The 12,448-nt window shown below is 42.4% G+C and overlaps 1 protein-coding gene across 1 annotated transcript in view; it reads right to left on the bottom strand.

Annotated features, from left to right (window-relative positions):
* Positions 1–12,448, bottom strand: part of LOC308279970 (interleukin-1 receptor accessory protein-like 1) — a gene marked incomplete at both ends in the record, with an annotated part of 729,472 nt that overhangs the window by 371,244 nt on the left and 345,780 nt on the right. The window contains 2 exons of the mRNA XM_080720201.1: positions 4,251–4,404; positions 11,460–11,646. Of these exons, the coding sequence (XP_080576327.1) occupies positions 4,251–4,404; positions 11,460–11,646 (341 nt within the window). The remainder of the gene's footprint in view (positions 1–4,250; positions 4,405–11,459; positions 11,647–12,448) is intronic.

Below are 12,448 nucleotides of genomic sequence, written 5' to 3'. Positions count from 1 at the left end.
CGACGAGCGTCATGACGTCATGACGCGATGACGTCAGACCGGAAGTGTTAACGCTATGGACTTCTGGCCTTCAAAATAAGAGACAGGCCGTTACTGGAGCCAATGAGAGGCACTCTGGACATTTTAATCCGTTAATTTCTGGGGCAGAGAATTGGGTTAAGCCTGTATGAATGTCTATATATGGAGATTATTGTGCCCTTAGGTTTTTACTAGTTATAATGTTTTAATATTGTTCCTGCTGTTCTACAGTATATACAGGTTAATACATACTGTACATACTGCCAACAAGGTGAAGAAATCACAGACATATCCGAGACTACAAGCAACACACCAATGGCGAGTGGAGACCGTCAGGTCAGAACTTCTAAACACAAACTTGTCGTTGTGTCTTTGGCCAACGACCATGGCGTTTTTGAGGCGATGCACAGCGGTAACGTTATCCGCCTCTCGCTTGCACGGCGGTAACGTGATCCGCTGCTCCCCCCAAATATCAACAACTGAGCAGTTGTTGATTAGCTTGACTGACAGACGGACATACTGTAGGCTCGGCGTCTTCATACTAAATGCTGCCTGACGGTCACAAATAAGATTTTATGGAAGATGCTGCTGGAACATGTTGCTAGTTTGGCCACTTAACATGCTCTCATCTTAAAATAATGACAGAATATAGCCTACAAGCTTGTAGCTATTTCCTCGGAGCAACATGCTTCCATAGAACATTGGTTCTCAAAGTGGGGTCCGGGGAACCCCAGGGGTCCTTGAGGGAGTTCCAGGGGTTCCCAGCTAAATGATAGTTAGGACCCAAATGGACCCTTATGGGTCTATAACTCAGAGAGCGTACAAATGGAACCAAAAATTTGGCTCCATTTGCACGCTCTCCGAGTTAAATGAACATTGATTTTACTATAAAAATTGGCGTCTCAGAGACAGAAATTCCATTAAATGGGGGTCTGTATGTCAAACAGGGGGTCCTTGAAAGTATAATGGTTCAGAATCACTGCTAGAGCCCTGAAAATCTTCTCTTAAATGGGGGTCCCTGGCGTATATTTTCAAAATGGGGGTCCGCAGATTAATAGGTGTCAATTGGGGAGTCCTTGATTGATACATGAAAAAAAGTTTGAGAACCACTGCCATAGAAGACACGCTGGCTTCCGGGTGTGTCACTCGCAAAATCCTCACGCCCGCCAAGTGGGCCCCGCCCCCTCGCGGGTTGAGATCTCGTCTCATTTATATAATGAAGCTTGTGTGCACGTAAACGCTCCTCGCACACCCCCAGCCTCCCAAGCCGCTGTTCTTGCTGTGTCAACCTTGGCTGTGACAGTGGCGGTGGCAAGCAATCTGTCACACGCTTTAATCCTCAAAGACCTGGAAAGTGCCCGAGTCACGTTAGATTTTTAACCACTTTAACCATTATTTTACGCTTCGACCATTGAAAAATAGCAGATATACAAGCTCACAGCGCGGCAACGAGTGCCGCACTGCGAGCTTGTACATCTGCTATTTTTTGGGAAAATCGTGAAAATGTGTGCAAGTCTATGCACCCGATCTTTGACCCGACTTCTGAATCCTTCCTCTAAATCGGGGGTCAGCAACCCGCGGCTCTAGAGCCGCATGCGGCTCTTTAGCGCCACCCTAGTGGCTCCCTGGAGCTTTTTCAAAAATGTATGAAAATGGAAAAAGATAGGGGGAAAAAAAATATTTTTTGTTTCAACGATTTTTTTATCGTCACTGTAGGGCAGAAACCTTGTATCTCCAAGTTTCAAATTTGTATTTTTTTTTTTTTTTGCAAAGTAGGCCTAAAGCCCTGCTTCTTCATACAAGACCGACGCACAAAGGTAGTGAAAACAGCAGATCTACAAGCACACAACGTTGTGTGCTTGTAGATCGGCTGTTTTCACTAGTTTTGTTCATTTTTTAAATGATAAATACAAAACAAAGTTTTGGACATACAAGGTTTCCACCCGACAACGACGATATATAAGGCTTTTATAATTTTTTTGCGGCTCCAGACATATTTGTTTTGGGTGTTTTTGGTCCAATATGGCTCTTTCAACATTTTGGGTTGCCGACCCCTGCTCTAAATCAATGGTTCTCAAACCTTTTCTTGTCAACGACCCCCAAAATTGCAGGTATTTGGCCACGGACTCCCATACGTTGTTCCAGGGACCCCCCAGAAGCAAACATTTGAGTTACAAATGTTCGCTTTTAAATAAATTTACTAAAAAATATATATATATCTTGACTTTTCAAAAATAGCAGATCTACAAGCTTGCAGCTTGTATATCTGCTATTTTTCAATAGCTAAAGCACAAAATCACGGTTAAAGTGGTTAAAATCTAACGCGACTCTCGGGCGCGTTCCCGGTATTTGAGGGTTAAGCTTGGGCTTAAATATTTCAACAGCCTTAAGGAAAAGTGCTGAAGTGGCTCAGTGTGAATTCCACTACTTAGCAATTAAAGCGGCCACAGAAGACACAGCGACAGATGTGCTATTGACTGGGATGCTCCCTGGTACGCAGGGAAAGGTGCAGGAATCAGCTTTAAAAAGGACTTTTTTCCACCCTTTTCCTCTCTCTCTGACAAAGCGGCTAATTTCTTAACAATGCAGTGTCGCTCGTTTATGTTTTTTTTTTCTTTTTTCTTTGCCAAATCTGGTTTAAATATAGCACCGTTAAAGAGATCATAAGTCTCGGAACATAAGTCGGCTTGCTGTATCGTCGCCGCCGGGCAGAAACCTCGTATCTCTGTGTTTCATCCTTACTTTTTGATCTGTGTTGTGAAACACGGATCCAATCCACAGGTCCCGAAACTCCCCTGAAAGCCACATGACCATGAAGCGCTTGAATCACATCCTTTGTAACTCCGACGGCACCGCGTTCAATTGAATCTAACGTGCTGTGAGGCTAGCTCCGCCTTCTGTCTAATTTTTCGAGTGCTCCTGCTGCTTTTTCCCCCTCTAATCGCTTTTTTTAGCAGCCCCTCCTATTTTGGTTTATAGTTGTTTCCAGAGATCAAATGAAGCAGTCGAAGAAGAAACAACCTTAACACAGCAGGCCCGCAACAATATCTTCTTTGTTGGTGTCAAAACATGAAGAATACATGAGGTCAGGTATGTCCGTTATAAACGTCCACTGAAACACAGACCAGTGTGTGTGTGTGTGTGTGTGTGTGTGTGTGTGTGTGTGTGTGTTTATGTAAATATGTCATACAAGAGTGTCCCACAAGAGCAGTGAAAATAGAATAACTACAAGCTCCCATTTTTGTGAGTTTGTAGAGCTGCTATTTTCGCAATTTTAAATAGTTTTTAAAACAATGATAGAACGGTGTTGGACTTCCACCAGGCAACAACGATTATGTAAAACCATTTTCCAGGATTGAGGGTTGAACTAGCGCCGTATAGAAGATATGCGCGTGACATCATCATTATCATTCCCAGAGGTTATGCAGGAACACCTACTAGGTGGCAAATAACTACTTTCTGGCCTTGACAGCCCATACATCCAAAAAGAAAAGTCCTATCTGATTGCATTAAACAACGTTAAACTCACTTTTCCACCCACTTTGCCACTCGATTTGCCATTCACTTTATGCATGCGCATACCCTCTATACCCGTTTATGGAGGTCAGTCCATTGGGTCAAGGTCTGTCTGGATTTGGGACATTTACATCGTGGTGCTGGTAAGGGTAGTTATGATGGCACTCGCCCTGGGGTGTCGATCAGATCGCGACAAAGAAGGAAAGGTGGAGGTTTTGACCATTTCAACCATTTAATGGCCAGCTCAACAACAGACATGGGGGTGTGTGGTTGTTGGTGAGTCAGAGACACATCAACTAATAAAGAGAGGAAAAGTACACAGTGTACAAAACCCAGTCCGGTCGTGGTAGCACCTTTCTCTCTCCTCGGATTAATGAAAAGGTCCATACACACATGCTTGCTTGCTTCCATTGTGTGCATGCCATGCGTGCAACACACCACGGGAACTTTCACAGAGGATGCACCCAGACTTTATAACATTATATGAATAATGTGACATCATTTATTTTGCATCGCTGTTCTTTCATTGTCAAAGAATATGGGTTAATACGGGAGGGGATGGCACCCCTAGTTCCCACAGCTATGTAGGCTACTGTACAACATATGTTCCCAAGCATTTCTGGTCGAGACCACATTAAACGTTTGCATAGACAAGAGACCAGAAAGAGATGCGTAGATCTACCGGACAGAAAAGAGGTGGGAAGGTTTCCGCTTACCCGTGACGGATAATTCGGTCGTCCTTCGCACCACGAAGCTCCCGAACTGTAATTCACAAGTGTAATTCCCAATGTCGTCTTCGCCCACTTCCTTGATGGACAGCGTGTCTCTCCTCCTCACGATGCTCTGTCTCCACTGCTTGGGCTTGCATTCCTTTGTACAAAGAAAAAGAGGAAAAAACCACGTGTCACCGAATGTCGTACGTTAACGGTCACGGTCGTCGACTAAAACTACCTTTTTTCGCTGACGATGAATAGAAAAAAAATATATATTAACTTAAGCTATGATGACTAAAACTACATTGACAATTTTGTCAGCAAATAAAAAAACAGAGATCCAGTAGAACTAAAAGACAAGTCATTTTATGTTTGGTTGCTTTCAGGTGTTGCACCTTGAAAGTAGCAGATCTACCGGTAAAACGCGTCGCATTGCGACACGTTGTGAGCTTGTAGATCGGCTATTTTCAGCATGCAACCACGTCTGAGATCAGTCATTACGACGCCATGAAGGCCCGCCAAAATACATTTCTGTCGACAAAATCTACTGTAGATTTTAAGTCGTCTAAAATCGTATGATATCTAGTAGACTAAAACTGGACTAAAACTAGAACAACTCAGATGACTAAAATATGACAAAAACGAAATGACAATTTATTCAAAAGACTAACCAGTAAGATGCCTAAGGGCAAAAGGCGACCTCACCCTAAAGGGAGAGGTCGCGCCATCTGTCTTGGCCATATATGGATTATGTTAGTGTGGTTCTCCTAACAGGGCATCATCTGGGATACAGTCCCTTTTATGCCCATATATGGAGATCCCTAACAGAATCCCTTTTATGCCCATATATGGAGATCCCTGCTCTGAGTACCTGACATCACTGTGGTGTCACCTGTTTATGCCCATATATGGAGATCCCTGCTCTGAGTATCTGACATCACTGTGATGTCACAGTGATGTGTCAGGGGAACCACAGTTCAGGCGTTACCCGTACGGACAGATACGGACAAGCTGTGACGGTTCTGATAGTCAAAATGTACCCCTCTGGTGACAGGTAAAAAACCTTTTAACTCTACATTTCAACTTTTTCCATAAATTAAGTACAAAAGGAAGCTGACTACACCTTCCGCCACTGTTGCAGTGTGTGCATGGGCCTGTGCTATCTGTGAACGTCCGTGCTGAATATTAAAGTGCACGCTGTCAGGATATTATGTCGAGAGTTTCCGATCCCATATTCCAATCCATCAACTTCAGTTATCTTGTATAATGTGTTATGCAATCGCTCCATCTCTCTGGCATTTCACTAGCTGGCGTTAACTCTTGACAGTGTAAAATGAAACTAAACGGACCTTTACAGGGTTGTTATACTGTACATCTGCATCACTTAATTTACAAGAGGTCTACACAATTATGTGGATTTATTTTTATTTTTTTTTGTCAACGTTTGCCCGTTATCTCTCCTGTGGCAGTGGTTCTCAAACTTTTCAGGCCGCGACCCCCAAAATAATCATATTTTAACTGGGGACCCCCTTCCACCTTGACGAGCACTAAGAGATGAGGCATTACATTTTGTATAACACGGTTCTATTGTGAAAATAGCAGATCTGCATGCTCACGAGCATGTAGATCGGCTATTTTCACAATTTCTGCCTCTAATATTTGACAATTTGGCCAACGTTTAATTTGTAATTTTAGATGTATTTACGTCCTTAAATTGGCACTTTAGAAATGTGCAGATACCCTTCACCCACTTAAACCTTATGCTGGTTTGTTTACTGTTGAGTGAGAAAACAATGTTGCACATTAAGGTAATCATCTGGGGAACCCCCAAAATAATTTGGGGACCCCCCTGGACCACTGTCCTATGGTACCAACATCAATGGAATTGTGGACAACATCTTATCCAACGACAAATGTAGTGAGTTGCACAGTGTGGTGAGCCGCAGCCCCAGCCTGAAGCCTCAAAAGTCTAGTATCTGCTCTTGTTCCATAGGGATGTCCCTTTGGAGTGATAGTTAAGATATTGGACTTTCATGCGGGAGACCCGGGTTCGAAGCCGGGTGGGGAAGTTCGGATCACCTCCGTTACACAAACAAAATATTCTATGATTTGGGTCTGAGAGGCTAAATCTCATCAAATGGTGGTCGTCCTTGGCTCAAATGGCAAATAGATAATAGGCCTTGATATGAAAAAGGTTGAAAACCACTGAAGTAGGGTAAAAAAATTAAAATAAATAGTCAATGTTAGAATATGGAGATAAGAGGTTTCTGCCCGACAGCAACGTTATTCCGAATCGGTATAGTCAAATCCCAGACTAACTCTGCTTCTATAACCACTAGTTTTCTACTTTGTCTGCAGCACATTTATGGTGCAGAGTGGAGTCGGAGCATCCTCCACCAACCATCACCGCTTTGAAAAAGAAGCTACATTTGGCAGAGTGGAAACACCTCATTAGAGCAGCAGGCGCCTCCTCAACTTATTTAACATAAGATTTAACAGAAGATTCTTTATAAACCCCTTTCCCTGCGGAGCCCATGCAAAAGTACTTTCAGTCTTTTTACGTAACAGTGTAAATATGGGTCACAGCCAGGCATTTAGTCATTAAACAGAAGCTATAGAGAACGCACAGAATAGACTTGGGAACGTTCAGTATCTCACCCTGGGCAAGACCTGCGTTGTGCGTTGTGGCGTATGTTGTGGTGGAAGTGCTGCGTTTAAAGAGGTGGTGCCATAGTTTTGTACTTTTTCTGGTTTTCATGTGTCTAGGAGGTTGACAGCATTTCATTAGACCCCCTGGTGTGGTCGTTATGAGCAATTATGTATTCCCTTTGTATTTTGGGTTTCTTCCTCTAGGCTGCCACCTTGTGGGTCAAAAGTGCCGATCCAAAAACACAGATAGTGACATCATATAATCATCCCCTCCCAAAAATAGATTGTAGCTCTTAACTCGCTCTTAATAGGTAATGTAACTTTGTCAGAATCCATATGTTTTTGTTTGGATAATGTTTATTGCGAGCACAACCGACGGAGCAGGAGAAGTAGAACAGATTATTTTCCCAGCGGGGAATTCATTTGCAGGAACACCGCACTGTGAAAAAAGACAACGGGAGAATTCACACGGCGGAAGCCCCACCTTTTTAAACACTTTCGGCTCAAGCAAACTTCACAATGTTCGGCACAGCGGCTCGGTCGCTTTAGCTCGCTTGAGATGGTGCGCCTCCGTCATGGTCAAAAAATATAATTTTTGATCCGGCCAAAAGAGGCACTTTGACGTTGGCCACAGAAAAAAGGGCAGGGTTATAAGCACAAGCAGTTTAGGCTTTGGTATGTCGCATCGTGGCACCTTATCCGCAGTGGCTCAGGGGTTGAGTTGCCGTCTTAGAATACGGAGGGTTCCTCAAGGGTTCCCAGTTCGATCCCAGGCTCTCCCAGAGTTAGTTTTGAAGAGTCCTTGAGCAAGACTCTGAACCCCTAGTTGCCCCTGGTGAGCAGTGAGCAGCTGGTCTTGCATGTAAAGCACTTGGATAAAGGTGCTATAAATGCACCATTTAGAATTTTATCCCTAATCTTTTTAGGCAGCATTTGTTTATACTTTATACCGATTAACAAGCTCACACTGTGTAGAGGTAGATCGACCATTTTCACTATTTTAAAACGTTTTTTCAAAGTTTTAGAAATGCCTAAGAAGATTAGGGATAAGGCATGGGGTAGATAGGACCCTTTATGTCAAGTTTGTGTACGAAGTGGTTTTCTTTCCTTTATGATGCACAATGGTACTGTCAACTGTGTTCCAAAATAGACCCTTAATAGCAGACATTTTGACGGCTAAGCACAGCTGAAGGTATTAACCGTTATCGTGGTGGAGTGTTTCATTTAGGTGTTATTGCTTTTGCCAGCATTCATTTCCAGTAACTGTTCAGGAAACACCTAAATGAAAGACAATTGACGTTATTAACTTTCACCTGCATTTTCCCTGTCAAAATGTCTGCCAATGTTCTGTATAATGGGATTATAATAATAACAATTTAGTCCCCACTCCATTGGGGTATTTTTGGCACTGTACACTCTGCAATTACCCATCATACCTATTTGAAGGAGTGTGCACAATTACATTAATAATACCAAAAGTAAAATTACTCCCATTTCACACATCCTTTTCTCTCTCTCTCTCTCTCTCTCTCTCTCTCTCTCTCTCTCTCTCTCTCTCTCTCTCTCTCTCTCTCTCTCTCTCTCTCTCTCTCTCTCTCTCTTAAGTTCTCTCTCTCTCTCTCTCTCTCTTTAAGTTCTCAAAATGGGTAGAAATCTTTTGGAAAATAGCAAATCTACAAGCTCACAAGTTGTGAGCTTGTAGATCAACAATTTTCTAGTATGAATTAAGGTTTCATTGTGTTAGCGTAGCCTATGTTCTATGTTTTATAGTAATAGTCTGAACCTACAAACTTGCAGCTTTTCAAAAATAGCTGTAGGCCTAGTAAAAAGCACAACATTTGCCTTTGAGATGTAGTGGAGTAGAAGTTTAAAGTAGTCCTATTGAAAAATGAAAATGCTCAAGTATGAACAACTTGAACCTCAGTGGATCGGCTATTTTGGGTGAAATACATTTTGGTGTAGTCATGAAAGAAAGCGGTCTAAATAAAGAGGCAAAACTCAGGTCCAGTTTTACTAATTCTAAAGGATTTAAAGGTAGGGTAAGTGATTTCATTTAATTCAAATAATAACAAAAGGGGTCTGTGTTCTGATAGTTACTACAGTGTTTGGTCCATATTTTGGACTTCAGCCTTTTCCTAGCCTGGGTAGGGTTGCCACCTTTCAGAAATTGAAATAAGGAACACCTCTTCCGGGCACGCGGTGCGTGCGTTCTGTGCGTTCCGTGCGCGTGGCACAGCCGCCGGCCGGCGAAGAAATGCAGTCCCAAACCCATGAAATGCATAGAATAGTTATAACTATAACACACAACATGATATAACCTATATTGTATTTTTGCTATGTTTGATTTGTTCTTTTCTTATTTAAATAAAAAATGAGAACTTCCCCATAGGGGTGCTGTAACACCTGCAGCATCCCTAGTTCCCATGCTGTTCCCATGCTCCTGCACAGTGACCACATGTGCCAAAAATCACATTCACTTTGTCTTTCAGCAGTGTGCTGTGGAGATGCGTGGAAGCAAAGAAAGTCACCACAGTTTGATTTGATCATTGCTTTAGTCAATTATGAAGGGATTTTAAAAAATAAAACGTCTCCATGTTGCTTGGGAAGACTACTTCGCAGAGAAACCGTGGCCTTTGCGATTCGCTAATCGCGGGATTTCACATCGCGATTTCGGTTTGAAAACGATTAACCATGGAGCACTAATTCTTTTCTGCTTTTAAAGCGTGCGGTGTGCATCTGCCTGGTGGAAGGAGGAAGTTCAGTGATCACTGACTGTAACTAGGTAACGGTGATTGACAGCGACATGCAGCGCATTATGCAGACAGGGGCCGGGCAGCCCGGGCAGAGAGGAGAGGAGAGGACGAGGCAGAGCGCAGAGACTGCGAGCCTCTCTCTCCTTTTGCTGTCTTTTCCTGTGTTTTATTTCATTCATTATTGTTAAATGCTGTGTTGAGGTTTGTGTGACAGGCCTTTATGGGGCATTTGGTTAAATACGGAACAAACCGCGTTCCGTATTGGTTCAATACGGAACGCATCTTTTAATTGTCCAATACGGAACGATTCCGTATTATACGGTACGGGTGGCAACCCTAAGCCTGGGACGGCTTCCAATTTCGGGCTTTTGATCCGGTCGGGAGCGGATGGCGTCCTACGTCATTCTGTCGTCAAAACGGACTACACTTCGGCAAATTTAAACTTAAATGAAATGACTTACCCTACCTTTAAGTGGTTAAACGTACCTCAAAATGATACTTACAGCAAGTACCTACAGTACTTGGGTAAACACACTTTAGTTACTTTCCTAAACACTGCTCGGCAAACCGAAGTTATGGAGGAAACTGGGGCATCATTGTGGGTTCGGGGATCGGAAGGGGAGGGGGACGGGGTTCCGAATTGTGGTTCAAACAAGACAAGCGGAATTCAATTACAGGCCCACTTCTGGAGCCTGGGCCAATAAGCGGCGGGGATCTGAAGCCACAGCGTTATTATCCAGCCTGTTAATTTGATTCAGTGGGAAATTGAAGAAACGATGGAGAGAACCTAATCCGACAGTCATTCACTTTTGATGAATTGACCTCTGCTGCAGCACATCCCTACATCAGCCCCGTGAACACCAGCGGTGGAAAAAAAGTACAAAACTGTTTTACTTGAGTAAAAGTACCAATACTGTGCAATGTAGAAATACTCAAGTAAAAAAATCTACTTACTTCAGTATCAGTACCGATACAAAAGTATCGGTATCAAAATGTGCTTAAAGTACTATGCAGAATGTGCCTCACAATGCGTCGTGAGCTTTTATATATTGTAGCTTGTATAACTTCGAGATCGCCCATTTTCAAATGGCCAAAAAATATATAGGGGGATGAAGTGGCTAATGTATGTTGAGTTATAAAATATCTAAATCTACAAAGTAATTAGTAACTAAAGTTGTAGTGGAGTGAAAGTATAATATTTGAATCCGAGATGTAGTGGAGAAGTGAAAGAAGAACTTCTGGGCAGAAACCATTATACCTCTGGGCCGGAAATCAGCCCAGCTCAGAATCTGAGTAGCAGGAAGTTGTACAAGTATGGGTAACCAGAGACAAAGATGAAGGAGGTTACGTCTCAAAAAGCCCACGTATCGAGACAAATCCTCCAAGACTAGTTTTCTGTATATGAATGCCCTACTTCATCACACTACAGTGCAGTGTTAATTTAGTTGACCGAGACTAAGACTAAAAGACTAAGATTTTGATATTTAGTCGCCTAATTCAGAAAGATTAAGACTAAGACTAAGACTAAATCAGAATTTGCTGTCAACATTTTATCTGCCACGGCGTCACACAAAAGTGTCAAAAGTAGCAGATGGATCTACAGTACAAGCTTGAAATGGGGGGTCCACAGCCAAAAAGGTTAGATAATTAATAACTACATTGGATCCATTGAAACACTTATTTGTTATTATTTCAAACACTTATTTTTCCCATATCCTGAAAAGTAAAAATACAGTGGAAGGTTATCGCCCGAAAGCGACAATTAGATGTACTGTAGCTAGTCGGGGGTTAATGGAATCTTGACTCTTACCTTGTACCACAGAATGTCCGGTTCCACTCCAGGCTGTACGTAATCCTCGATGCCCGGACATGTGATGTTCTTGCTCTTGCTGAGCTCGGCCTTCTCGAAGAACCTCATCTTGGAGCTGTAGCACAGGTCCGTGTCGTTCTCCGCCACCGTCAGAGACATGGACACCTTCATGCAGTACGTGGAGTTCCTGTGAGAGAAAAACAAAAAAACAAAGAAAGGAGCCAACATGTCAGAGCGTAAACTGAACGGAGTTCAAACGTTTTCATTTCAAGGACTCCCCAATAGGCTCTATGCACAGCAGCCATTTTGGAGAGACGTTGGGGCTCTTCTCACTTCCTTTGCAGGTGTGACCAATAATACTAATGAAGGCTCTGTTCCATTCCTGTCAAACAGAGTCAGGGTGCTGATATTGTGCATGTTGGCTCACTGGAAACACTCTGCTACACCAGTGCATCTCAAAGTGTGGGGGTTCCAAAAATGACGCCTTAAAAAGGTAGCGCTGCGATGCGTTGTGATTGTGAGATCGGCTATTTTCGGCATGCAAACAAGTGTAAAATCTGCCATTACGAGGCCATCAAAGCCTGCCAAAATACATTTTAGTTGACAAAATCAACTTTAGATTTAGTCTAAAACTTGTCAGATGACTAAAATATGACTAAAAAACTAAATTTAATTTAATTCAAAAGACTATGACTAAAACTAAATAAAAAATGTCTGTCAAAATCAACTGTAAACCCAAGATAGGAAAAGAGAATTTCTGCTTTACACTTTACACTAAAAAATATTTAACCAAATCCTTCAATAACCCTGGGCTTACCATACCAAATCTTACTGCTTGTATTATTATTAAAAATTAAAATTAAACAGTCGACACAATCTGCAATCAGCGCAGTTAAGCATGGAATTTCCTTTTTATTACCTTCTCTTCATAATTAACCTTCCTACACTGGTTGCCTTGTTGATTTTAGGATTGCGTTTTTAAGATTTTA

Source organism: Nannobrachium achirus (genome assembly GCF_963921795.1).
Source record: "Nannobrachium achirus genome assembly, chromosome: 24".
Classification (NCBI taxonomy): domain Eukaryota; kingdom Metazoa; phylum Chordata; class Actinopteri; order Myctophiformes; family Myctophidae; genus Nannobrachium; species Nannobrachium achirus.
The sequence above is the reverse complement of the archived record's forward strand: the minus strand, read 5'-3'. Positions and strand labels throughout refer to the sequence as shown.